Genomic DNA, 27845 nt, shown 5'->3' on the forward strand with positions numbered 1-27845 from the left:
TAAAGAAATCAGGTTTTACATCTGCAAGTTTTGGCTTCAGGTGACAGTCACCCATATACAATTGTACTCAAGTCATAGGGTCAGGTTTGCTTTTGATTCCAAAATTGCTAAACTTGGCTAAATTTTATTGTCTTCTACTACTGCAATTCTCTGCCTTTCAATAGACTATAACAGAAGGGACAAACTTGAATGTTATTCTTTTTCTTCTATTCTAATTGTATTTTTGAAATAAGGAACTGGATAGATGATTAATTAATGGTGGGATAATATCTAACTTGAGTTCTTTTTGCATACTGCTGTGATTCATATGTAAAACCCAGCCATTACAGCTTACGTAGTTTTCTCTCTTGAAGGGAGGAGGTGTTAAGGAACAGTAGAACAGCTGTATCTCAGTGATTCAGCAAGGAAGAATGATGCAATGTCTCTTGTGCTGCTAGTGGCTGTGCCTTCTCAAAAGATATATAAAGATGGTGAAAAGTTTAAATATTAACAGACCCTATAGCAACTTTATCCAAATTTGGCTTATTTCCAATGTATGGGATGAGAAATTACTAAATTTCTTCCTAATTTTCCCTCGTGTTTTACCTTGGGTGACGTAGTCACTGAGATGATTTAAAATGTGGAGTAATCTGCCTGCTTGGTCTTTTAGGAGCAGGGGTATCTGGAATTTCCTGCTGTAAACCTCTGGATAGCTTTGGATGCAATACTCAAATTCCTGCACTCCATGGTTTCTCCATCTGATGGATACAGTCTTTAGAGGGAAGCAGTGCATCTTCCAGGTCCTTCAGAAACACTTTAATAAATGATAGCACAGTACAAAGACATCCAGGTTAGAAAATCAGGTAAATGGCATTTTATTGTCTAGATCATTAATTCAGCAACTCTAAATCACAAAAACTATCATAGAAAATTGCTGAGAGTGCAGTTGCTGAAGGGCTTGCATAGAGCACATGTCTAGGAGTCAGGATGTGCTGGCGAGTCTGCGCTGGGGAGTTTATCTCCTCTGGGAGAGGTATTTATATATTAAATACGTGGTAAAAACACTCTGCTACTTAGGGCCATTTATAATGTCCATGTTCCAACAGTCAGGCTAAATGCTGAATATACTAAATGCTTACTAACTCAGTGGCTCTCTCCATCTACCCAGCCCTCAAGGGATTGCTATTCTAGGCTCTGGGCTGATGTCACCACTCCTACTTCACACAGTATTGCTGATGTGGTACAGTGGTGCCTTCAGTAGATGAAGCCTTCCTTAGTAATTCTTAACTTGTTCTGGTGGCCGTGGTTTTGCTACCTCTCCTACCACTAAAAGTAAATAGGAGTCTGACATGTTTTATGCCAGGACCATTCCTCTTTTCTTTTGTAAATGAGCCTAAGCTGCTATGGAACTGAGTGAAACACCTGGTGTTCTTGCTCCCTGCCTAAAAAACCCGGGAAAGACAGAAGAGCATCACTGTTTCATTCACAGAGCAGAAAAGTCATCTTTTCCCCAGAGAGAACAGACCTGTAGTGAGTCATTAAATTAGGAACTACAGAACCAGCACAGAAAACTTGGGAAGTGTCAGGCAGTTGTGTTAAGAAAGAAGCAGCTTCCACAGCTCTACCCACGGGCTCATCTTGTTCATGCTAATGTGACACAAATGAGAGAAGGGAGGGTGTCTTCTGACCTGAGCTCTTCCTTTCTGAATGACAGGGCTGGACTTGCCCTTCAGTCCAAACTTGATGAAGTTCTGAAATGCACAATAAAGGCTCCGAAGTTCGCTCTGCCCACTAATGATACCATGCAATAGCCATGCTTTTTCAATATTGCTATTCTATATTCACCACAATGGCATCAAAGATGATGTGCAGGCTGTATAATAAATACCCCCATTCTTACCCGTAGCCTATACCTGAAAGCCAAATGATTGTGAGCTCTTCAGGCCCAACAAGCTGTTTTTCCAGTCATTTGAGAAAAGGGAAAGCAATGCCAATGCTGAACTCTGGAGAATCCATCTAAAATTTTAAGTTAACTATCTATCATAGTTCCCTTCAGATTCACAGCTTTTCCTGGGTTCCCAAAACCACACTGCTCACAACACGTAAGCTGAGAGAACCTATTTTTATTGTACAGAACAGGGAGGTTGAAGCCTTGCACTAATTGCAAACCGGGACTTAGAATCATCAGAGGAGCTATGACCAACTCCTGCATAAGGCTTACATAAGTGGTGAGTCATGCAGTCTTACAAAAGAATAGGGAGAGAGGCTTTCATTATGTTGTTTGCCTAATCAGAAATATGAAAATAAAAGAACACAGCACTCAGTGGGTTATGTTTGGCTAACTGTAGGCTGAAATTTCTGCAGTTGCACTACGATAGAGGCATTTCGTTGTTTGTGGTCCCAGCTTATATTAAGCAGGAGGATTTTTTTCATAAATCTTTGCCTCTGGGGCAGAGTTAAGGTTCTTTGGGAACCCTAGCTATGTGTTCCCAGACATTAATGTCTGGAAGCAGCACCATGAGAATAGAAACGAAGGTATATGCCTAGGGAGGATACTGGGAGTATGAAGAGACCCAAGGGCAGGGTAGGGTTTGTGAGGATAAGCATGTGAAGAAGCAGTGGAGTGGAAGCAGAGCTTTTTAGGCTTGACTGAAACAGTCTAGTGATGATTTCTCCTATCGTACTAGTCCCTTTCTAAGTTCTCAGGCAGGTGGATGAATGGGTATTATTTTATCCAGCACTGTTTTTAGGCATGAGCTGAGATACCTTCAACCCTCAGAAGACAACTGGAGAATTTTGAGGATCAAAGTTGACTGAAGCTTTATGTGCAGTATCAGTGCTCTTTACCCTAGTCTGATTAACCCATCACTGCTTCTCATTTTCCTCCACTAGTCTTTTGTACTTGGGGCAAAAATTTGGGACTGTGTGAAGCTGTGGCCTCTTTGTCCCTACCTTATTCTCCTTATTCTCCGCATCTCTGGGTGTCAACAACTTTTCATTCTTTGTCCATACATAAGCCACACCTGATTATAAGCCACACTTTGGGTTCGGACCAAAATTTTAGTCAAAATGGTGCGGCTTATAATCATGAAATTACTGTCTAACATCGTGTGACTACGCTGAGGAGCCAGCAGACAGTCTTATCTGCCCCACAAAATACCTCCCAGTACTTTCCATCCTGGAAAGAGAACCCAGCGCAGTGCGGCACGAGCAGAACAGGCACTGCACTTTCAGACTTCCATCAGGAAGATCTATTTGCCTCTATAAGTTGAAGACTTGTCTTGAAAAGGACGACTATCCTTAGGGCTGGGGTGGGTTCGTTTGGGTGGTTTTTCCTTTTAGTATTTCTTTGGGGATGGGGGGTGTGGAATCTCCTTCATCAACCAATGGGTGGAAAAAAGGCAAATCATTGAAAGCTGGTTGACTCTGGGAAATAGTTAACCCTTAAAACAGCTCTTTGGAATGTGTACTTCTGCCCCTATCCCTGAATACATCGAAGCCTGGCTGTTCTTGCAGCACTGCACTAGCAGAACCCCGGACTCTGTCCTTAAAGCCCTGGCAGCTGTAGGACCGGAGTTTGAGCCCGGGGGACTGCAAACCCCGTCCGGGGAACTGCAAACCCCGTCCTGCAGCCCGGCCAAGCCCTCGGCACCGGGGCCGCCCCAGCGGCGATTCCTCAGGCTGTGAGACGGGAAGGGACCGGGCATCCCGGGCATTCCTCAGGCTGTGAGACGGGAAGGGACCGGGCATCCCGGGCATTCCTCAGGCTGTGGGATGGGAAGGGACCGGGCATCCCTTGGGCTGTGGGATGGGAAGGGACCGGGGATCCCGGGCATTCCTCAGGCTGTGGGATGGGAAGGGACCGGGCATCCCTTGGGCTGTGGGATGGGAAGGGACCGGGGATCCCGGGCATTCCTCAGGCTGTGGGATGGGAAGGGACCGGGGATCCCGGGCATTCCTCAGGCTGTGAGAGGGGAAGGGACCGGACATCCCTTGGGCTGTGGGATGGGAAGGGACCGGGGATCCCTCGGGCTGTGGGATGAGAAGGGACCGGGCATCCCGGGCACTCCTCAGGCTGTGAGACGGGAAGGGACCGGGCATCCCGGGCATCCCTTGGGCTCTAGGATGGGAAGGGACCGGGCATCCCTCGGGCTGTGGGATGGGAAGGGACCGGGGATCCCTCGGGCTATGGGATGGGAAGGGACCGAGAATCCCTCGGGCTGTGGGATGGGAAGGGACCGGGCATCCCTCAGGCTGTGGGATGGGAAGGGACCGGGCATCCCGGGCAGGGAAGTACAGAAGCAAGCAGTACAGAAGCTCACGCCCACGTCCCAGTATACTTTTTACTGCTGCTAAAACGACAGGAAACAGCACATGGGCTCAGCAGCCTCCAAATCAAAGCCTTTTTCGGCTGAAAAAGAAGACGGCCGATTTAAAGGACGGGGGTTTCGCAAGTGCAGTGTTCCTCGCTGACACCTGGCCCTTCCCCGGCGGCCGCTCCGATGCCAGCGAGCGCACGGCCGTGCCCCATTGAGTCCTTAAGCGCCGCTGATGGCCCGGGCGCGGCGCGGCCGCCCCAGCCCGCGGCCTTTGGCCCTCGGGGCTGCGGGCGCTGCGCGCTCTCGCCGGGCCGCGCCCAGCCGGGCCGGGCCGGGCCCGCTCTAGGCCCGCTGCCCCCTCACGCAGCGCGGTCGCGGCCGCGGGGCCCCCGAGGGCCGTCCATGGCGACCCGCCCGCCGTGCCTGTGGCTGTGCCTGGCCGGGCTGCTGAGCCTGCGGGCGGCGAACGCGCTGCCCCTGCGCCCCGACCCGCGGGACGAGGTGCTGGCGGCGGCCTTGCAGCGCCTGCGGGAAGTGTTCGACATCGAGGAGCTGCCGCCCGACGTGCTGCCCCGCAAGAAGCCGCCCCAGTTCATGGTGGATCTCTTCAACAAGGTGGCGGACGCCAACGGGATCACGCGCGCCCCGGGGCTGCTGCAGGGGGACGTGGTGCGCAGCTTCGAGGACCGAGGTGGGCCCGGGCCGGCGGGGCCGAGCCGCGCTGAGCGCCCGCCGATGGCTGGGCGGGAGCGGCCCCGGCGCGGCTGGCGGGGTTCCTAAAGAACGGTCTTTTCCAGTTCACGTGGACCACCACCACTTCTACTTCGACATCAGCGCGATGGAGAAGGGCGAGCAGATGCTGAAAGCCGAGTTCAGAGTCTTCAAACTCAAGAGGACACGTCGGTCCAGAAGGTCCGAGGTGCAACACTTCTGCAAAGTAAGTGGCGAAATAGTTAAACATTTAATTCTGCTATCTTTTTTGCTAATACTGAAAATAAGGAGTGCAACTACGTACCACACAAACCTGCTTTATTGTTATTTTTGTTTTGTCATTCTCACTTTTTCTTTGCCTCCAGAATGCCAAGAAGAAATGGAAAGTTTTGACTTTGGCAGTACGCTGTCCTTTGTGCTATGGCAGTGAGCTTTCCCTAAAGATACCAATGTCAGACCTACACCAAATCAAACTGTCCTTTTCTGGGAATTGAACTGTTTCAAAATTCGAATTGAAATTTATCTGCTGGAGCTGCTCCGAGAAATAGTAATAGCAGCAAGGGATTAATGGGAAAACAGGGTGGGTAAGGAAATTAAATGTATCTATTCTTCTGACAAGAACAGGATTGGACTTTTTGCAAATATGAGGAAGAACAGAAGACTTCGATGGTATTAGGTGTTCAAAACAGGATAGGGATGGTCAGGATATATGTTTCTATAGTATGGTATCCTGCCTCTGAACACATCTAGAAGTAATTGTATATAGCAATGACTATTTTTCTCTTAAACTGTCCAAAATCACCTTTTTACCTCTTTTAGAATTGCAGTATGGTTTTACAGCTGTGCTGTAGGAGAAACTTGCATAATCTTCATCCTCCTTTTCTGCTGTAAGAACAATCAAATTAATTTCTTATCGGTTTTGTGGTATTGCTGTTACTTAGGTGGAAGTGTTTGAGCTCTTGGAGAGTAAAAATAAGCCACAGAAAAAACATCTCATTGCATCAAGATTATTGTCACTCTACGGAGAAGGCTGGGAAGTCTTCAACGTCACACAGACAGTAAGTAAGCAGAGAAGTCTGACTTAATTTCATTTCTAAAACTTTGAGAGTGTCACCTTATAACTACAGCATTGTCATTAAGCTGGGTTTTGAGGTCAATTCAAAGAGAAGGACAGCAGCAGAGGGAGAAACTTTCTCTCTATCCTTATAGGTACACCTAGTACTACCTGAGCTAAAGAAGTGTTTTTGAGCTGCTAGGAGCACAAGCATGGTGAGAATTGAGTAACCCAAAACTAGAAGATGGGAGGAAGTCAGGCCAAGTATGTCGTTGTGATTAAAAGCAATTGGCATTGGTTGTGTACTAAGACTAGATTTTCATTTCTCCTTTTTATTCGGGCAACATTTCTGTAGAGCAGTATGCTTCAGCATTGTGTTTCTGGAGTTTATCATGGTTGAATTGCCTGTCATTCAACTTCCCCCATAGACTTCTGTATTTGTGAGCTTCAACATTTGTTTCCATAAATTTTAAGACTAGGTGAATGCACTTCCATAACAAAAGAACCCACACATGGTTTAAAAGTGAACTCTGGGAAAGTGTTTTTCATTGCCTAAGCTTTATGATCAGACTGGATGGATGCTTGGATGATTGGTTGAGTTCTGTCTCAAGTCATGATATTCCTGCTAGAGAATGATAAGGCCTGGCCTTATCTGTCAGTGTGTAATTATAACAACTAGACAAGTAAATTTGCTTGATTGTGAATTTCTTCAAATGCCATGGTTTTTAGATTTACATGAGTCTTAATGGTATGAAAAGTCTGGAGAGTTCATATTACTGTGTTGAGATTACTATGAAAAATAAATTTCTGTAAGTCAGAGAGAGTTTATTTTAATACTAACTTCTACACTCAAGGGTTCACTGGTAAATTCTCTGAAATTAATTATCTTTCTGTAAATGTAGCTTTGGGGAATGCATATGCTATTTTGTATTTTTAAGTGCCGAATTACTGGTTTAAATATTAAACTCAATGGAGTCTCCTCTATACAGTTATTTCACTTCTGTTATAATATATGTCCTTATGCTCTCATAGCTTGTTGCCTATTCTCTTTTCCTAATATAAACGTTGCTTAATCACAATGCTGTAATTAGAATATTGAAACAATATTTTTTCTTTTCCCTGTCTTCACCAGGTTTCCAAATGGGTTGGAAATAGCAGCTCCAACCATGGCTTTTGGATAACAACGACATATGTTTCCAATAATGGAGTGGAACACGACGTGGTTACATTTGCCAAGAGCCAGGGTGCTTTTCAGGAGAGTAGAAACGCCCTCCTTATCCTCTTCACGAACAGTAACAAACGGAGGTCTCACAGTTTTGTACCCTCTGCTGCAAGTAAGTGCATTTCTAGAATATAAATTGCCTGTTCATCTTCTGTTACCTCCTGCTACCTCATGTAGACCTAACCTCAGTTATTTTCATGCAGTATTGAACAGGTCTGAAGTTCAGCTTTCTCAGTGATCGAAATTTGATTTGGTAGTACTTGCTAGTAGGTCACCAGCATCCTAAATTGCCCCTCCCCTTCACAAAAACTGTGTATGCCAGAAATATTCATTAATCTTAAGGAGAATCTGTTTTATTTAGTTTGTAAAGGAGTGGGAGTTCTATTCTTTAAGTACTACTTCTATTATGTTTGTGATGGTGAAATTTGCGTGAAAATTGTATGTTAGGTTTAAACTCAAAAAAACTCAGTGACCAAGAATGGTTTGTCAAAATTCTGGTAAAGTATCTGTAAGTAGAGTCATTAAGTGTGATTTTAAGAGTGAAAGAGGTTGTTAAATAAGCAATTTGAACTTCTCTGTCCTTGGCTTGGCTTTTAAGCACCTATTTAACTTCAATGACTAATTAGCATTGTGGCTAAAGGCTGCTTTCATCAAAGACAACGCCCTCGTGCCTTAAAATACAAAACAGTGTCTTACCTCTCCCACTGGCCTTGGTGTAAAATCAGCTAAGGCTGGATTTTAGGGCCTGATAAATGCAAAGAGCAAAAGCTTGAAGGAGGAGCAAAAATCCGCTGTTCTGGCTTTCCAGGCTTTTCTGGTAAACGGTTGTATTTGCATATCAGAAAGAAGCTAGGGAGGACAATATTAAGAAGTAGATGGTGAAATCGATTAAAAATAAGATTTTTTAAAAAACAAAAATTAGGTTGGCCTGCTTATTTTTGTTTTCCAAATAAAAATTAATAGTGAAATCCTACATCTAATTTAATGAGCATCAAGCTCTCCACGGGATACTCTGTCAGGATTGAGAAATTTCTTAACGAAGAAACTCTCTAGACCTGCCCGTGTTTAGTAGTCAGTGCCCACAGAGATTGTTCTGCATATCAGAGTGTTTCAGCTTGTGTCCATGGATCTGCATGGACCTCAGGGCTTCTCAGAAGATACTTTGAGAAAGTGTCCTATTTCAGTAGGCTTAATTCTTTAGCAGTGTTCTGTAAACCTGGTGGTGAGCTTTTTAGGATCTGAATAGGATATTTTTTGCAATGTTACTTTACACATTACCAAGTTACTGCACATTCTGTTTTGCAAGTGTATGGCTAGAATTCCTGGGAGAATACTGGAGAGAAAAGGGCTGTGATCTCCACTCTATTAGCCCTGCCCAGAATAATGTGTGTTGTAAGAGTGACTGTATGAAGACAGTTGATACCATTCTGACTAGATTCAGCCCTGAAGAAGGACTGTGGAGTTCACAGAATATTTGGTAGATCTTGCATTTTTCTTTTCTACTTTTGCTGAACTGGGGCTTTTCCATAAAACAAAGTGAAACACAGGATTTGGCAGATTTGGAAGTATGACTGAAATGGCAATTGAATACACAGGTTAGGTACCGTTTTAAAATCTTCTCTGAAGACTTTGTTATAGATCTATTTATAGGCTTTCTTGCAGAATACTGTACTTAGGAAATGAACTTTGTGAAATACTAACACAGATCTTCCTTTCAGAACCAGAAACAAGCCGTGTTTCTCATGACACTGACGTCCTGGAAGGCAGCAGTGCCAGCAAGAGCAGGAGACCCCGCGCTGCCGCAGCCACAAGCCCCTTAGCAGCCTGTCACCGGAGGGAGCTCTATGTAGACTTCCATGCTATTGGCTGGTCAGGATGGATTATTCACCCGAGTGGATACAATGCATTTTATTGCAGAGGATCCTGCATCTTCCCTTTGGGGGAAAGTCTAAATGCGACAAACCATGCTACAGTTCAGTCCATTGTTTATACACTGAAACTGTCTCAAGATGTCAGCATGCCCTGCTGTGTGCCAGATGAATTGAAGTCCCTCAATCTCCTCTACTTTGATGACAAACAGAATGTTGTCCTTAAAAATTATAAAGACATGGTGGCAACAAGGTGTGGTTGTCATTAGCAAGACATTTTTTTTCTTTGCATTTGGTGTGCACCTGTATTCAGTTCCCCATTTGCTGCTGAAGATACAGTTCGCAAGGCAGGAGAGACAGAAACTGGTCTGTGCTTCAAATCCTTCTCCTCTCACCATGGCTGTGTGGAAAGGTGGCTGGCTTGTGAAGAGCTGCAGACTTTAAGACCTCCATGAAGAGCTCTTTGAGTGCCTGTACACCAAGGAAACTATTAAAATCAGGAACTTGCTGTGTGGAAGAATTGAAACACATTAAGTTGACTGTTCAAATTAAGGTCTTGTTCTGTATACCAAGGCTTAGAATTTCCAGTGATTTAACAGGCATGGCCTCCTGCCTCAGTCCAGGATGGGATGGGATGCAGGTGTCTGAGTAGCACAGCCTTAATCAGTTTCGGCTGCATGATCCAGTGGGGATGTGCAGTCCTGCTTTGAGCTCTCAAGGTAAGAATTTGCCCAGATATAATTTCAGAGGTTTCTACTGCTTGCAGATCATGCATTACCAAGAAATGGACTTCTTCCCCTGAGCTTTATGCAGCTCTACCAAATGCAGAGACCTCCTCATAAGTCCCTATGGGACTTGCTAGCCAGTCTGAAGGAGCCCACGGGTCAGTGTTTGTCTGGGAATCAGCATACCTGGCTTCTAACTCAGGGCTGCAACTCTGTGGTGAGGCCAGTGCCTGTCTCTGTAAGGGCTGTTGGGATGTGTGGCACCAGACACTGCCCTTGTGTATTTGCTGTACTGTGGGATCCTAAGCTTGGGTCAGAACCCTCGTGGTTTAGCAAAAAGAAAGAAACCTGTGAAGCTTTGGAGGTCCATGAGGGTATGCTAGAGCCTGGCCTGGTCAGGTGTCTGAGGTGAGTTTGGTGGAATGTACTTGCTGATTCCCTTCCCTTCTGTGAAGAATAGGGGAACAATGGCTTGGATGGGACCCCTTAAGATCTTTCAGTCTTGCAACAATTTCATGCTGGTAACCAGCCCATTGCTGTTCCTCAGTCAATTCATGTATCTTAAGTCTGGTTCGGTTTCTTGTCTCCATTAACCCTCGAAAGAGTCTGACCTCTCACAGAATGTGGCATCTCCCATGAGCAGAATCTTCATGGAGAATTTTTTTACTCCAATGAGACCTAAAAAACAGAAAAAAATGTATTTTTTATTGTAAATACTGATATCTGTAATAAATTAATTTTATTTAAAACCCAAACACTTGGGATATATTAAATTAATCTGTAATATAAAATGTGAATTTTTAAATAAATGTAATGTAGCATTGGTGTGGTTTGTATGTTGTATTTGAACCTCTTTCCTAGGGTCATGAATCAAATAATTTTCCAGAAGAGACGACATTCCCAATGGCTTCAGTGGGTACTGTATCAAGTCCTCTGTGTCAAGAAATATAACAGATAAGGAGAATACACAGGCTTCCCTTCAGGGAGGATCCAACAGTTATTCCTCAAGTAAAGCCGTTTGATCTTGCTATGTGGCTGCCCTGCTAAAGTGGAATGTAAATGTGGTAGCAGGGTGGTTCTAACTGCTGCATCAGCCACACCCAGCCATGGGATGCAGTGCCATTGCCAAAGGGACCTTGGGAAGCATAGAGGGCCATGGAGGATTTCCTTCTATTGCTTCATTTCCCACGCTGCTCTTTTGCACTTTTCCCTTTTCACTGCAGAAGTACTGCAGTGTTATAACTCTGTAGGAACCACACCTTGGGAATGGCAAGCTGCATCTACAGTGAGAGTCTGGACGAGGTTGTTTCAAAATGGTGACTTCAGCTGATGTTTTATCTCTGCTCCTTTTGGTAGAGGCCCTAAGAACTGAAGCCAGAAGTTTTTACTGGCAGCATTTGGAGTGGACTGGCAGAGGCAGGTTCTGTGTCTGACATCACATCTTCTGTCCATGCATGACAAATGCTTCCAGCACCATCAGCTGTGTATCAGCTTCAACCCAGACAACTGCCCATTGTTTTTCTAGGATATCTTAATGTGTTTCTTCTTGTTTCAGATACCAGGAAAAAAAAAAGAAAATTTTCTGCTGGAAAGCAAGTATAATTAATAAATAAATGATGGGCACAGTGACTATTAGCTAACATAGTGCTGCCCTACAATAGGTGAAATATGCACAGGCAAGCTAGGAGCACTAGGTAGTTTTGCACACATTAAATTATTTTTTTTTCTGCACCACTCAACTTAGTCTTATTATGCCCCATTAAATCCTGATAATTAAAACAAAATATATTGGAATTGTTTATCCTGGACTTTGTAAGGAAATGAGGTTCATAATAATGCCAAGGGAAAAAATTTACACTACACCACAACTTGTAATTAGAATAACAATTAAGCACAGTAGGCTCTTTCTTTTTGTTGCCTTTTTTTGTTTTGTTTTGTTTTGCTTTGGAATAAAGGATAATTTTCATCATCAACTGAAACAGTAAAAATCCTAAAATAAAAAGAAAATCCTGCTCATGGTAAAGCTGAAGGGTTATGCTCAACCCCATGACAAAGCATTTGGTCCGAGTTTGGAAATAAATTGGTCCAGGCATGTGAGGTATGTGCAGTCACACTCTGCCCCTTAGGGTGGGGAGAGCACTGAGCCTGGTGCTGACAGCACGGCAGTGGGGTCTGAGTATGTTGTGGGGGAGAGCACAAATTCACAAGAGTGGTCTCCTGTTTGTAGAAATGTTTGTTTTAAGAGATTTCTCTGCTGCTCCTTTCACAAAATAAAGATGATGGGAAGGTGCTTCTGGGCACTGAAGCAGGAGAAAGGATATGCTGGGGATGTCCTGGAACAAGTAAGGGATGGGCTTGGGAAATTGGTCTGAATCTGAAGTTGTTTTTTTGTTGGTTTTTTTTTATTGGTTTTTTCTTTTTTTCTTTTTTTTGGCGTGTGGAGGGGAATGGGCTGGGCAGGAAGAGAAAACTTCTGTGTGCCTGCCCTGAGGAAACTGGAGTGCAGCAGTGCTGTAAGCTCATTTCTAACCACTCTGCAGGCTTGAAAATGCTGTTTGGTATGAGGCAATCTTCTAGGAATGCTCAGTGTTTCTTTCAGACGGCCAAGGGTAATTACTATGGTTCCTGTTTTTCGTGCAGGAAAGACCCATGGAGGATAGTATTTATTCATAGTCCTGGTGCTTGTCTCCGGGAAAGAGGAGTGGCTGGGTGTCTATGGTAAATTCCAGGGCTTCCCCACAGGTACCAAACTCTCCAGACTTCACCAGTCCCTTCCTTTCAGATTGCACATGCAAATGCACGTGTAGCTGTGGGTTCACTCTTACCTACACCCACGTGCACATGCATTCATGTTCAGAGGCAGCTTCACTGCTGGTACATCCCAGAGGATGGTGCAACTTTCCAGGAACTGAGATGGAGTGCTGGGGCTAATGTGAGAACATTGCCACATCCAGAGGGTGCATTTCAAAGGCTTTGTGCAAAAGTATGTCACACCTAGGCCGCTTCTCTCCTGCCCTGGAGTGCAGCTCACCTCCAAGGAGAGTACTTAGTAGGTGCGAATTTGCCTTACCTTTGGTGAATGAGACAATTGCGCATTAAAGCAGATAATAAAATGTTTGATTTCTTCCTATTGGGTTTATTGCTAGAAGCCATTCCCTGAAAAGGGGGAACTGCTAACTTTCTGTTGTCACAGGATGTGTATAGCTTTAGATTCATGCATTTACTAACCGCCCTTATTCAGAGCTAGATCATGGCCTGCCTTCTTGTGAAAAACAAAAGCTGCAGATTTTCCATGAGAAAATGACCTGATACTGAGAAATTACTAAACTTTGACTGAAACTCCGATTTGGTGATGCTATAAATTCAGGCCTTGTGGCACAAAGTGGCATTATGGCTTAAACCCCAGTATGCTGGTTCAGATGTGCTCTCAGAAACCTTGCTTGGTTAACCATCAGGTTACATGGAATTGTTAGCAGCACAAAGCAGTGTTGTATTTAAAAATCTGTATAGACTTTCTACTGTGATCCACACTGTAATCAACTCTTCATCTGCGTCAAATTTTCTGCTGAATGTGCTGAGCCAGTGTTTGTGGCCAAGCAACTGTGTCTTCAAAAGCCACAGACTTCTCTTGGAAGTCTTTATTCACAGCTCTTGGTTGGAAGACTTGTTTTATCTGTGAAGAAGCACCTTTTAATGATACCTTCACAAAAATCCTAGACAATCCCCCTGAAAACCAGTGTTGTTTTGCCTCCTCCTGGCACAGACCCCACCTGTGCTAAGGTTAGGTTTGTTAAAGGCTTGGCTTCAGGCAGAGAGTGGCAGATACTGAGGAAGGCTCCTGGTAGACTAGTGTGCCACTGGAGGTGCCACCGGGTACCTTCTTGTTTTCCATTGAGAGGGGAGGCAAGAATGATTTATGGACTGTTCAGAGGGTCCTGGCCAGCTCTGAAAAGAAACATGCATACTGTGCCTAAGACAACTATACAGAGGGCAGTGGTGAAGGTCTGTGTGTACCTACATGAAGCTTTTTGGGACCTGGATTAAATAACGTTTGCCAGGACATAAACAGAACAAGAGATTATCATAGGATCAGGCCTGGCATACTGAATGACTTCTCAGTGGTAAGTAATTAAAGCTAATATCCCTTTCTGTCTCATGCACTTCTTTTGCCATGTCATGAAATTTCTGTCCAATTCAATTTGTTGCTTAGCCCTTGCCCAGGCTTTGATTAGAGACTTTCCTCTCTGATGTTGCATGTTCCTTTATCTAAGGGTCATGTAATTTCTGTCAACAACAGCTCTTAAATGAGAAGAAAATATATACCAGTGTATGCGTACCAGTATATGAAGTCTCCATTAAAGGCAGAGGGAAGAGAGAGAAGGAAGGCGTGCTTCCATTATAAATGGGACCAGGAACATAAAAGTTCAATTACCAGAATGCATTTGCTTGGTACATTTTAAACCTGTTGTAGCTACTGTAAAGAACACATGCAGTTGGGTCTAATTGCTGCTTTCCAGCTTTGACCTACCTGGGGCTCTGATTTGCAGTCACCTTACCTCTGTGAGCCCATGTTTCATTACATTTTACACTTGCTTCTGAAATCCTAAAATTCCCATGGGGAAAAATAGACTACAGCAATCTAGAGCTTTTTATGTATGAATTGACAATTCTTTCTCCCCTGTAAATTTCTTCATCTACCCATGAACAGTGAAAATACAGTAGGTTGACAAAGAGGTTTATTAGTTAACCCAAAATACTCCTTATTTAGGTAGGCATAACTACTTATAACTCACTGGGAGTTTTACTCAAACTCTGAATGAAAACTGCAGTGATATAAAATCAGCTTAGAGATAATTTCATAACCTAATTGGGGTATTTATATTACAGGACTGTGCTAGTCTCAGTCTCTGCCCATAATTGCAAAGAAAGAGTTCTCTGGTGAAGAATGTGTCAGTATTTTTCATGAAAATTTATTTCAAGAAAAGCTCTTGAAATATGAAAACCTCATGGTTTTAGCTTTAAATAAGCATTTCAGTCATCATAAAAAAAAAATCCTCTAATGTCTCCTGCAGCTTTGATTTCAAACACGTCACATTCTTCATTAAAGCAATCATTGTTAAAACAGAGGGACATAAAGCAACATAGGATTTATTCCTTCATTAAACTGATGATCCGTATATGAAGCCAATTAACATTATGAGTCTGGTGAACATCAAGTGTAAAGAGGTTACAGAAAATTAAAAGCAGTCACCTTGGTCTTTAGATAAAGAAAGAACACTTTTACATTATAAATTATAAGAGTGTCCAAGCGGGACAAATCGGCAAATTTGGTTAATTGGAAAATACATTTTACTGCACATGAATTAGGGTAAAATAACCTTTTAGCTGCTAGCCTTTTTCTGTGGTCAGGTATTGAGAATCACGGGAAAGGAAGCATTTGGACATGGAGAGGCAAGAGAGCCATTTCATCAAACTGAGCTGTTCCTTGAGTTTCACCAATGATCCCCTCAAAGCTCAGTGCTTCCAAGAAAAACGTCCTTTCAGTGGTTTTGCTCAGCAGTTCAGCACTAGGTTTTGTTTTCATGGGTGGAAGATGAGGTCTGTGTGTGCAGCACAGGAGCAGTTCTGCTCTAAGACAGACACCATCAGCAAAGTGTCTATCCAGGATTATACTTACCTGGACATTTTCTTGCAGACCTAGTAACAAACACTGATATCACAATAGTCATAGCAATAACAACAGTAATAATAATAGTAATAAAAAATTGAGTTTATGACAGAGACTTGAAGGACTTTACATGAAAAGGTAATTTTTTTTCCTGAAATATTCTAATGCTGTATGTTATTTCATTCTTGTCTTTAGCGCTTGCCTTTGGTAGCTGGATCAGAGGAACTACCAGAGAAATACTAGAGATGATCCCAAAAACTTACTGCATATTTTTTTCCTCTGTGGTCCCAGATTCCCAGGAAAGCGTCTGCAGCAGGACGAGCTCTGCCCACAGCCTTTCCCCGGAGAGGGCCGGGCGGAGCGGGGCCGGGGCCGGGGCCGGGGCCGGGGCCGGGGCCGGGAGGGGAACTCAGGGCGCGGAGCTCCATGCGCGGAGCAGGGACGAACGGGGAGCTCCGGGCGCGGAGCAGGGACGAACGGGGAGCTCCGGGCGCGGAGCAGGGACGAACGCGGAGCTCCGGGCGCTCTCCGTGGTGCTGAAGCGCCGCCGCCCCGGGGCTCCGTCCGCGCGAGAGCAGCACCCAGGACGCCCCAGCGCTAACTTTTAATTATGTCAGCCCCGCGTTTCGAGCATTAAAATTAAACAGACACGGAGCTGGCGAGGGGTGGGGGATTATATATTGCTTAGTTATCTCCTTGTTTTGCTGCTGTTGGTCCTTGGGAGAAAGTTGAGTCTCGACCGGCTCAGCGTTCTTCTGCTTCTATTTAAAAAGCAGCGACTTGGAGCACTTCCCCGTGCTCCATTCCGCCTTCTCCCCCTCCTGTAATACGCTGAACTTGCAGGCTTCAAGCTGCTGGGGAAAGTGAATCTTGGAGCCAAAACAGCAATGCAGCCCCCTCACTAGAGAAAGGCCTGAGAGCGCCATAATGAAGTTATTATTATTTTATTAGGGGTTCTTATGATAAAACACTATCTCACTCATCTCTTCCCGACGTCAGAGAAAAAGGAAAAGGCACATCTGTCTCTGTGCAAAGGGATCCTGCAGTACTGGCCCTGTGCGGATTTTTAAGCTCAGGAGGGAGAGACTGGCAGGGGAGATCCAGGCAGCACCTCTGGGTTATGGCCTTCTTTTTAAGGTTACTTGACCTAAAGCTTGTGCTGGTATTTTATCGAGTGCAGTCAGATTTAGAGCATTAGTCTTTGATCTTGCATGGTGCTGTAAAAGCCATCTCAATTCATAGCGTGCTTTACTGCTTAGAGACTTGCCTGGATAGTGAGCAAATATTTGTTGTCAAACAAAGATACTCCTAAAAGTGTGTCTGTTGACATGTAAGCATATAATAAAACACATGAAGTCAGCCTTCTTCTGTTACTACTATACTAAAATTATAAGGGAATGGATAAGATAGGATCAGATCAAATCAGTTTGTATCTCAAGTAAAATTAATTTTTGCCTTGCTTTGCTAAAATACTACTTCACAGGATGGAAACATAACTTCAGCTTGAGTATACATTAGGGGAATTTTCACATCTATGCCTAATGTAAAAGACAGAGCAGGTGATATTTCTAAGGCTTATTAGTGTTTATTTAATGAGATCATATGTACAGAATCAACTTTCCAAAGACATCATCGCTTCGAAATCACTATTTCTGCACCTGTATTGCCTGTATCCATCTCCTTTGCTCTGGTATGAATGTGATGTCTTTAAACTCCCATCAGATCTAAGAGAGCCTGTGTAGATTTGCTCACCCTTCCTGCACAGAACATTACAATCTTTATAAAATATTAAATTTGTGTAGTCTGCCGGAGAAGCAATTGTTCCAAAATAAAATCAGCAGTCTAGACGAAACATAGACACCAGAACTTATCAACAGTTGTCTGACTTACATCTTCTGATGCATCTTGAGTGGGTCATAATACCAACTTTATTTTCAGTGGTGCATAAATTAATTACACGCATTTAATAACCAAAATATCATTATATTCCCCCTTTAATATCATAAAGGCTTTACGCCAGGGAAGCACTTAATGTGCAGGGGGCCATAACAGGCTATTATCCTTGTGTAATGCTATTACAGAACCAATTATGCGCCATTATACTTGCTTTTTTTGCAGTTTATGTGATTTGATCCAATCCCGCGTCCCTGACTTGAAAATTTCATCTGGGTACTTTAAAGTCTAATTTTCACCCGGGCTGAGGCAAGGGCCATCTCTCTCCGCTGAGCCTGTCTCGGATGCATTTTAAAAGTAATTGCGAAGGGTCCCGCCGCATATCATTTGCAGACGGGAAGCGAGCATAAATCCAGAGACCCCTCGCTGCGAACAAAATCAAACTTTGCCGTGGTACGATCGCTTGGAAAGGCGAGGCGTGTGCAGAGCGGCCCCCCAAAACCCATCCGGCGGCAATTAGGCGGCGCTCGGTGCGGCGGGGCCCCCCCGCCCCGCACCCGGGGCACCCCGGCCCGGGGGGGGACACGCAGGGGGCTGCGAGCCCCGGAGCGCCAGCGCTCGGAAAATAATGGGATTGTGTTGCTGCCGTTCACATTCCTGGCGTTTGCTGAGAAATTACGGTTTTTTTCTTTTCATCCTCTCCACCCCCCCTGCTCTGCACACCACGTGGGCCATTTGTAGGGCCCAATAGACCTATCCAAGTTACTCACTGTAGACAGCGCTGGAAATAATCAGATTAAGGCCAATTATGCGTGAGATTATAAAGGCAAGTGCTGAGAGGCAGAGCATGCTGTAGACAGATATAAAGACATCTGGCCACTTCCAGAACTCCACAGAGCCCTTCTGTCTCTGCAGCCAACAACTCACAGCGCCTTATTCTAAAGCAAAACACCCCAAACCTTACCGGTGATTTTTACTTCTGTTCGGTTTAGGTATGGATTGCTATATTAATGTACCTTCTGGATTTTTGGTTTGTTTGTTTGTTTTTAGTATGACTGCATATAAATTTGAATTGGTGTTTGGGGTTTTTTGCCTTGCCGAGGACATTGGCTCCCAGTGTGTTGGATGCTTTGGAAAGAAGGCAGCTTTTAGGTTTTATTGCTGTTTCATTTAGGCAGAATAATTTAGATTTTCTTTTGAGCAGTTCAATCTTGCCTACAAACATTATTTTTCTTTATGCTCCATAAAGAAATATTTTATAGATAGACAGACAGACAGACAGACAGATAGATAGATAGATAGATAGATAGATAGATAGATAGATAGATACGGAGATAGATGGATGGATGGATGGATGGATGGATGGATGGATGGATGGATGGATGGATGGATGGATGGATGGATACATGGGAGAACACAGAGAGGTACAGAGGGGCACAATCTGCTATTCCAGGCATACAAACAAAAAACCCCAAATCAACAAAGTTTTGCGAATTCCGATTATTGTACATCAACCACGGAGTTTTCTGCCTTTTGCTTTTTAAATTCATTGCACAGGGTTAGACGCTACGTTCTCTTCTTGCTCTGGGATGGGCTTTAGGGTTATCAAAGAGTTTCTTCAGGTATTTTCTTCCGGCTCTTCACCTATTCTGTTCTTTCCCTCTGTGTCTTCAGGTCTGCAGGAGGCAGCTCGGCGGTGCGTGGCGGTGCCCGAGCAGGGAGCTGGTGCCGCTCCGTCGGTGCGGGGGGAGCGCGGGAGCCCCGCGGGCTGGCCCCGGCCCCGGCCCCGGTCCCGGCCGCCGTCGGGCTCGCAGCTGCGAGCAGCGGGCGCCCACCCAGCCGCAGGACCATGTTCTACTTCCACTGCCCCCCGCAGCTAGAGGGTGAGTGTTGTCGCACAGAGATGTGTAAGTACAAGAGCTGAACTTCGAGGTGTCTGTGGGCGAGGGGTGCGCTAGGGACGGAGGGAGAAAACTATGACCGAACTTGCGCCGCGACTGTCGCGTACAGATACGTGCTAGGATAAGATGCAAATTTATAGACACAACTAAATAGCATCCTTTTCCTTGAGAAAATACAACCTTACAACCCTATCCCCCTTCCCCCTCCTAGTTCTCCTCTATTACCACAGAAAGGAAAGAAGGATTGCATGATTTTTTTTTTTTAATAATAATTTGATTCCTGCTGGAAAGGTTTGGTTTTACACCCCCACCCCTGTCATTTTGCCACCTGCCTCCCCTCTGTGGATAGCGATCCCGCAGTTGAGCCTCAGGCTAAGAGAGAGATGCTTTTCTCCCCTCCCAGCACAGATGTTGGTGTCATGGCTGTAATCGGGACACTTTCAGGACGTGGTCACGCCTTCTCCCTCCAGCCAAAGGGACCGCATAAATCTTTAATGCTATTTTGCAAACATTCTGTGGGAGGATGGGGAAAAATGAGGTACTACAGAAGAAAAAAAAAAACGGAAAATAAATATTTGGGAGAATGTTTCTCGTTTGTTATTGGTCAGAGACGTTTAAATTTTTATTATTATTATTGTTGTTGTTGATTTCCTTTTTTAAAAACTGGCAGCCTTCGGGATTTCCCCGTGTCACCCACCCCCGCAGATGCCCAGGGCCGTGTGCCCCCGCTCCCTCCGGCTCGCAGTGCTCGGAGCATCCCGGAGCCGCCGGTGCTGTCCGGCCGTGCCCGCTCAGTGTTGCACGGCGGGGAAAGCGAGCCGGGCCCCTAAAGCCGCCGTGCCCGGGCACCCCTCTCCTGGCACGGCCAGAAAGGGGCTTTCCCTGCGGCGGCATCGTCCAGCATTTCATCCCGCTTCGGGGGAGGGTGAACCCCTCGTTAAGCGCGGCTTCCGAGGGTCACCAGAGCCAAGCCGGTCTGTGCATCCCGGCTGGAATATTCGCTCCTCAAAGTTTCCTCCGGGCGGGACAGGAGCGCGGGGCTGGGCAGGACAGTGCGAGGGTCCCTCCCGCCGGTGCCACCGAGCTCTGAGGCGGCTTTGTTTGCTAGTTTTAGGCAGACAGCTTTGGAAGCCTACTGTTGTTTTTGCTTGTTTGTTTGTTTGTTTGTTTGTTTGTTTGCGGTGTGTTTGTGTCTCCGTTGGCGGCGTGGGGCCGGTGCCTGCGTTGGGCGGCCCGAGGCGGGAGCGGCCCCGCAGGCTGCAGCCTCTCCCGGCCGTGTCCGGGGCCGGCCCTCCTGGCTTGGGCAGCAGCAGGACGGGGGAACGGGGCCATCTGTCCTGCCAAAGGGTGAAAACAGCGTTGGGCACCACAAGTGAAAAAAATTACATGAAAAAATACACCTCTGTCCAAATCCCCCCACCCACCCATCGCCGAACCAAAGAAGCGGATCAGAAACGCTCTGTCCGGCCAGCGTTTGGGCAGCCAGGGAGGCCCGGTGCCGCAGGGAAGAGACCGAGTTCTGGGGGTCACAGGGACAGTGTTTTATTCTCTGATGAGCCTCTCCCAGGCTCACATGTGCGAGGAGAGTCTCGGGGCCGTGTCTATATTCCAAATGATGCTGCAAGATGAGCGGTGACCTCCAGCCCATGTACCCAGAGCACTCCAGGGGCAGAGTGGGGTTACAGGGACACTCAGCAGCGCGTCTGGGGGCTCACCTACTTTTCTGTTCCATGAGGGTTTATTTTGATTTGGTTTTGTTCGTCTGTGGGTTTTGGTTTGGGTTTTTTTTTTTTTTTTGCTTTCTGTCCCTGGTTTAGAGTTGGTTTTTGTTGGTTTTTTTTCCCCTTGGTTTAAGTTTTGAGTGGTTTTTTTGGTCTGTTTTGTTTAGTTTGTGGTTTTTGTAGCCTGTTTTGTCAGCGAACAGAAAGGCAGTGACACATTTCAACAAGGGCACACACGGATGATGTGTGACTGGGCAGGCACAGAGGCTGGGGTCTGCTCTGTGGAACGTGGTTGGCATCCCGGTGGGCATCCATCTGCCCTCTGCCTCCCTCTGCCTGGGGGCAAAGCCCCGGTGCCCCAGGGCGGCCTCCTCCAGCCCCACTCGGACTCCGAGCCGCCGGTGCTGGGCTGTACCGAGCTCAGCCCCAGGAACCAGGGCGAGCAGCCGGGGCCGGTTCGGAACCTGTCACTGCCTCCCGTCCGGGCAGGGCTCCTTCGGCAGACGGGCAGGGCTCCCTCGGCAGACGGGCAGGGCCTTTGCCAGCTGCCGGCCACACGCCTGGGTCCAAGCTTCGTCCCTTTCGGTGGCCCGAAACATGGTGTTTCCTGGGCTGGGGTGAGCTCCGGGCGGCAGAACCGCGCGGTGCCGCAGGAGCCACGGGCACAGCGGAGATGGGGCAGCACTGCCCGCCCCGTGTCCCGGCCCTGTGCACACTCCGGGCACAGCGGAGATGGGGCAGCAGTGCCCGCCCCGTGTCCTGGCCCTGTGCACACCCCGGGCACAGTGGAGATGGGGCAGCAGTGCCCGCCCCGTGTCCCGGCCCTGTGCCCCAGAGCACAGCGGAGATGGGGCAGCAGTGCCCGCCCCGTGTCCCGGCCCTGTGCACACCCCGGGCACAGCGGAGATGGGGCAGCAGTGCCCACCCCGTGTCCCGGCCCTGTGCCCCAGAGCACAGCGGAGATGGGGCAGCACTGCCCGCCCTGTGCCCCGGGCACAGCGGAGATGGGGCAGCACTGCCCGCCCTGTGCCCCGGCCCTGTGCACACCCCGGGCACAGCGGAGATGGGGCAGCACTGCCCGCCCCGTGTCCCGGCCCTGTGCACACCCCGGGCACAGCGGGGATGGGGCAGCACTGCCCGCCCCGTGTCCCGGCCCTGTGCACACCCCGGGCACTGGGTCCCTTAACGCGGCTCTCCGTGCCCCGCAGGCGCTGCCCCCTTCGGAGGTCACTCCGCCGGCGACTTCGACGACGGGTTCCTGCGGAGGAAGCAGCGCCGCAACCGCACCACGTTCACCTTGCAGCAGGTGAGAGCCCGCTTCTGTCTGTCCCGGCCTCTGCACCCACTGCCCCCTGCTTGCCTGCAGCACTCCCTGCCTGCTCCCTGCCTGCTCCCTGCGTGCCCCGTGCCATGCCAGCCCCATCCTCGCTGCCCCGGTGGCCCCGTTTTCCTCATCCATGCCTGGCAGACACCCCCGTGGGGTGGCCAGGTCCCTCACAGATCCCTCACATATCTCTGCTCTCCTTCCCTCCACCAGCTCGAGGCCCTGGAAGCCGTTTTTGCTCAAACCCACTACCCGGATGTGTTCACTCGGGAAGAACTGGCTCTGAAAATCAACCTCACGGAGGCCAGGGTGCAGGTAAACATCCTGGGGAATTACTTAACTCGGATATTCAAACTGGCAAACTTTTAAATTTTTTTTTTTTCTTATTTGACATCATGACTGCAGAGTGCACATTTGGCCAAAGAACGCAAATGAAGACGATCTGTCATTTTCATGATGCACTTTAATAACATCAACATAATGTGGAATATTAGATTAGGTTGATTAATCGGTCATTCATAATTAACTAGTGATAATGTTCTACACTAATTTGTCCGCGTCTCCAAGGTACTAAATTACATCAATGCACATCCATTTCCTTGCTTTTGGAGGGGGGGCGTGGTGCAGAGAAAAGAGCTGAGACGTGATTCTCCAAAGCAGCTATGACCACTGTCGAGCAGTGGGGTTAGTCAGCTACAGGGAGCCCAGCTGCCAGGAACAAAGCTTCTGCACCTCCTCAACTTTTCTCCCTTTCGCCTTCTTTCTAAACCCGTCATTTAGGCACCTAAAGAGCCTGCAGAGCAATTCCCACACATTTAATATGATCCAATAAATACCATTGGCCATGATTATTCTTTCTTTCCACAGCCACACTTTTCCAGTCCTTTTTTTCTTCATTCTCCTCACCTTTTTCCTTGTTGTTTATTTTTATATTTTTTTCCATATGCTTGTGTTTCCATATCCAGTCTATATGTATGTGCACATGCTCTGCTAAGGGAAGCAGTCCTGCAGTTGTCAGAGATGGATCCCTGTAACTCTTCAGGCATCCACCACAGAGTTGCAAACCATTTTTTGAACACGATTATACATTCATTTTTATTTATGGGGCTTTTCTGCACGCTGTTCTTCTATTTTTTTTTTTATTTTATTTAGGTGCTTGGGGTTAAGACTATGCAAAGATCTAATTGTAGGAAATATAATAGCTTGCCTTTTGTTCCCTAGGGTCATGTTAGTATCTCTTAAAACCCAATGGCTGAAGAGAGATAATGGAATTCACCACAGTAAATTGGGGATTGTAAACAAATTATTTCTCCTATAATCAGATTATGTGATCCTGATTATTAAATCTGAACATGAATCATTGGTCATATGCGGACAAATTAAACTGATTATTATTTGGAAATGAAAATCTCCTTTTACCACTGCATTGTAGGTACTGGCTTAAAAAAATAATAAAAAATGCCATTTTGGCTATTGGTGCCTAAAGACTGAACTGCAAATTGAGATAAATGGGACAATTATCGAGCATTCAGAAGTGGAAGATCATAACTTCTTCCTGAAAGGTGCAAGGGTGAGATAGGGGTGGTGACAATTAGATTGCTGAGGACTGGTGTTTAGCCTTGTTGTTGGCTATTATGCAAACAGACAATAGATGCAAGCATTTGTTTAGCCTGCTTTCATGCAGGGACATGGGGAAACACAGAGGATGGGAGATATGTTTACATTTATACCCCTTGCTCATTCAAATATGATTAATGTGCTATAAAGCAGAGTCTTAATCGAAGATGATGTTGTCAAACAATAACTAAATAGGGAAATAAACGACTTCATCATGCTCTTTCCTCAGAAGCAGGCGAACTGTCAGTGCAAAGTCATTAAAATATGATAATGAAAAATAGCTCAATTAAATATTGTTATAGCTGTGACCTTCATTCAATTAAGACACAAGAAAGTGTCTGCATTTTGCTTTGCATTTAACTGCTCTAAATTTAGAATATAGATAAAATCATTATTCAATGTTTGCTGATACATGCAATTAAAAGGCAGCTAACTAAAATGGAATTGGAGAAGGAGAAGAATAATAATAACAATCTCTCCTATACTTTAATTCATGTATTAAAATGTGGATTTCCTGACCTCAAAAGATGCTTGGCATTTTCTGCCTCAAATGTAGTGCTTTCAGCATATTAGCTCCAAGGTTAATAAAAAAAAAAAGTTTTTAGACTAATAGTCAGGTGATAGAATTAAGAATATGAATATTTGTTTTGCATAGGGGGAAAAAATAAGGTTTGGGAAACTGGTGCTCTATTCTGAGGTCCCAGTGGTGCCTGAGGTGGGGGCAGTTGCACGACCACATTATTGAACTGCAGAATAATGTTCCAAAATTAGTACCTATCAGCTTTTGAGTCCTCTGAAAGCAGACTGAAAATGAGAGGAAGAAAAGCCAGTCAGAAAACGGGCTGGAAGAGATGGCCAGATACACACCTTTTAATTTCTAACCTCTCTGATTCTAGCAGCAGCTGATGTAAAGACTTGTATATGTTTTCATCAGAACACTTAGACATGTATTCAACACCATCCTTATAAAAAGGCTTTTAGGTGTGTTAAAGTGTACAAATCAGAGAGAATTAAATGTGTCACTAAAGGCTTGTGATGCTTTGCTTTGCTTTGCTAACTGGCACAGTAGTATCAAAACTATTGCTTTAAATTTTTTTGTTGACATGCCTTTTGAATGTCTTTAGACATTTCTGGCTTGTTTTCCAGATGCAGGAATATTACAGATACAAACGAAATCCTAAAGCTCAACTTGAATAGCAATGGGCATACGAAATAAGAGGAAGATTTAGCCAAGACACTAAATGCCAGATTTCACTAGAGTAACAATTTACAATCTCCTTCACATTTGGCTAAACATGTTTTTTTTGCTCTCCTGCTCCAGGTGTGGTTCCAAAATCGAAGGGCTAAATGGAGAAAAACAGAGAGGGGTGCTTCGGACCAAGAGGGCTCTAAGGAAACCATGGCTGAGGTGGCACCTCCTGCGAGGAATTTAAATTCCCCTTCTCCAGCAGATCAAACCAGGAATAAAAAGGAGGGTCTGGAGATCCAGCAGAGGTAAGAGTGATAGATGATATCAGCTGCCTGCCTATCTGTGGGACAACAATGTCTCCTATGTTTGTACATGCATACAGATTTCTGCTATGCCTTGGCCTACAGGTATCATCTTTAGGAAATGAGGTGTTTCTTGTGCAATCCACTGTTCCCTGTGGAGGTGCTGAGGAGTTGTTTGTTGTAGGAAACTGATGTTGTCCTGTCTGGGTCACATCTAGTTGTGTTCTGAGACACCAACGTGTTTGTGTGCATGCACAAATGGAGTCTGCTGGTTCTGGTTTTGTAAGGAAGTTGTTTTCTTTTCTCTGTCAGCCTGAGTCGAGCAGTGGGTCCTACAGGACCTTTCTTCCCTTCCTGCCTGCCGGGGACTCTTCTCAACACAGCCACCTATGCACAAGCTTTATCCCATGTCGCCTCTCTAAAAGGTAAATTACTTTATTTAGCTTAAGGGTAAGCTCAAAGAGCATCCCTGTCAAGCTAAGTGGCATGGTCCCACTGCCCTGTGTGAGGAAACCTTTGGGAAATGGCAGATCCCTCTTTCTGTTTGACTGGCAGTATTTGCACTGACCAATGCTCCACATACCAAAGTGAATCTCCTGTTGTTTCTTGTAGCATAATTTGTGGCAAAAAACTCCTTCATTTTACTCTGACAGTTACTTTTTGTGAGGTCAGGGTTTCTCTGAAGGAGTAAGACAGGTAGGGTTTGCTCCTTGAGAGTTTTTGCTGTATGCTTTTTTTAAAGTCAAATTTATTCTAATAAATTAGTGATATACATCCTTTTGCATTATGTAGTACCTGGCACCATAACTGATGCCTCATCCCCTCATTGCATGTGGTTTCCTTTGCAGTGCATCTCTGCACAATCCACTTTCTCTTTTTGGACAGTAGGTCCCCTTTGAGAGCTTGAATAAAGCATGTTCCTGGGGACAGGGGAGGATACAAAATAATTCCTGGGATCTAGGCTTCAGGAAGGGTCTATATACTTTCAGTTTCCAAAAAGCAGTAGTATGCATCTTTTAAAAATAAATTATCTACTCATCCATTAGCTGTTCTTAGTCTAACAATTTATAAGACTAAGGGTGTAAGCAGGATGAATTCAATTTATAGATTTATGGGATGCAAAGCCTCATAGCAGTGCCAAGCACAAAGAGGCACATACATTTACTCAGTGTCCTGATGTGCTGCAATAACTTCTGAGGAAAGTTTTTCAGTTAAAGACCCCCCACTATAAAGAAAAGCGTCCTCTAATACATCTCACTATATTCTCTGGCATGCCTCATGCTGCCTGTATTTCCAGTTAAATCAGCACTGCCAAGGTATATCCTTGAAGCAAATGTTTGGAATTCCTGAGTTGTGTGTTAAGTTCAATGTCCTGCCTCATGCACCCACTTCCTTCTTCTCTTTTGAAAAAAGCTGAAGCCAGGCACACCACACAGGTACTGCTGTTTTGGTAGGTGTGGGACCTGGAATTTTGAATCAAGAAAGGACACAGAGGTGTGACCTGAACCCTAAAATGCTTATTGTCACCTGTAAGTGGGCAACAGCTGTTTGGAGTGCCTGAGTCCTCTTGATTGCTTGTGAAATCTTGGGGGTTGAGAATTTTGATTTTTTCCATCAGGCAGGAACAGCCTCTCTGGAGTAAATACAGCTGAAATCTTTCAGGCAAGAAAATTGTTCATTGATAAATGTAGTCCCAGACAGGTTGAAATGTGTGGAAAAAGGGTTGTGTTCAGTGAATAATTTAAATGGAAGCAAGGGAGGTTTTGTCCTTACAACTTTCAAAAGTCAAACTTTTTCAAAACTAAATGTATCGACATGTGATCTCAGTTGTTTCATGTTTACACGTCGCTACACTTTAAGAAAAAATTATTCAAATAAACAAAAGCCAAGCAAAATGAAATAAAAAAAGATTTAAAAATTGTCATAAGAGGTTGATATTTTTAGTTGACTGGGTTTTGTTTGTTTTGGATTGAGTTTTCTTGTTGTTGTTTTTGTTTGTTTGTTTGTTTTTAGTTTTATTTATTTGGAAGGCTTTCTGATACTCTTTTCTTTGATTTTACAGCTTAGCCAATGTATTGAGAAACTAATAATTAGCTCTTTTTTGCTTGATTGGAGTTTTAAAGTCTAGGGGCAGAAAAAGCTCTATTCATGAATCTTTTGTAGATATTGAATAGTCAGTTGCCTGACTAAGAGAGGGTGTCCCTGAAAAACTGGTCCCAAATGTAGAGATTTTTTATTTATACAATTTGTATAGGAATGGTCAGTTATCAGATGCTGGCATATTGTCTTGGTGAATGTTGTCAGTTATACATGACGTTCATTCCTGAAATGTCTGTTTTATATTTCCTACCT

At 45.4% G+C, this 27845-nt stretch overlaps 1 protein-coding gene across 1 annotated transcript; it reads left to right on the forward strand.

Annotated features, from left to right (window-relative positions):
• The first annotated feature begins 4700 nt into the window (after nucleotides 1-4700).
• On the forward strand, nucleotides 4701-9422 carry LOC116999404 (bone morphogenetic protein 7-like). The gene is made up of 8 exons (XM_042779525.1): nucleotides 4701-4989; nucleotides 5096-5235; nucleotides 5951-6067; nucleotides 7196-7397; nucleotides 7499-7505; nucleotides 8655-8672; nucleotides 8948-8953; nucleotides 9017-9422. The coding sequence occupies exons 1-8, from the start codon at nucleotides 4701-4703 to the stop codon at nucleotides 9420-9422; spliced, it is 1185 nt and encodes a 394-aa protein (XP_042635459.1).
• Nucleotides 9423-27845: the final 18423 nt, after the last annotated feature.

This window comes from Catharus ustulatus, chromosome 8 (assembly GCF_009819885.2).
Source record: "Catharus ustulatus isolate bCatUst1 chromosome 8, bCatUst1.pri.v2, whole genome shotgun sequence".
Taxonomy (NCBI): Eukaryota; Metazoa; Chordata; class Aves; order Passeriformes; family Turdidae; genus Catharus; species Catharus ustulatus.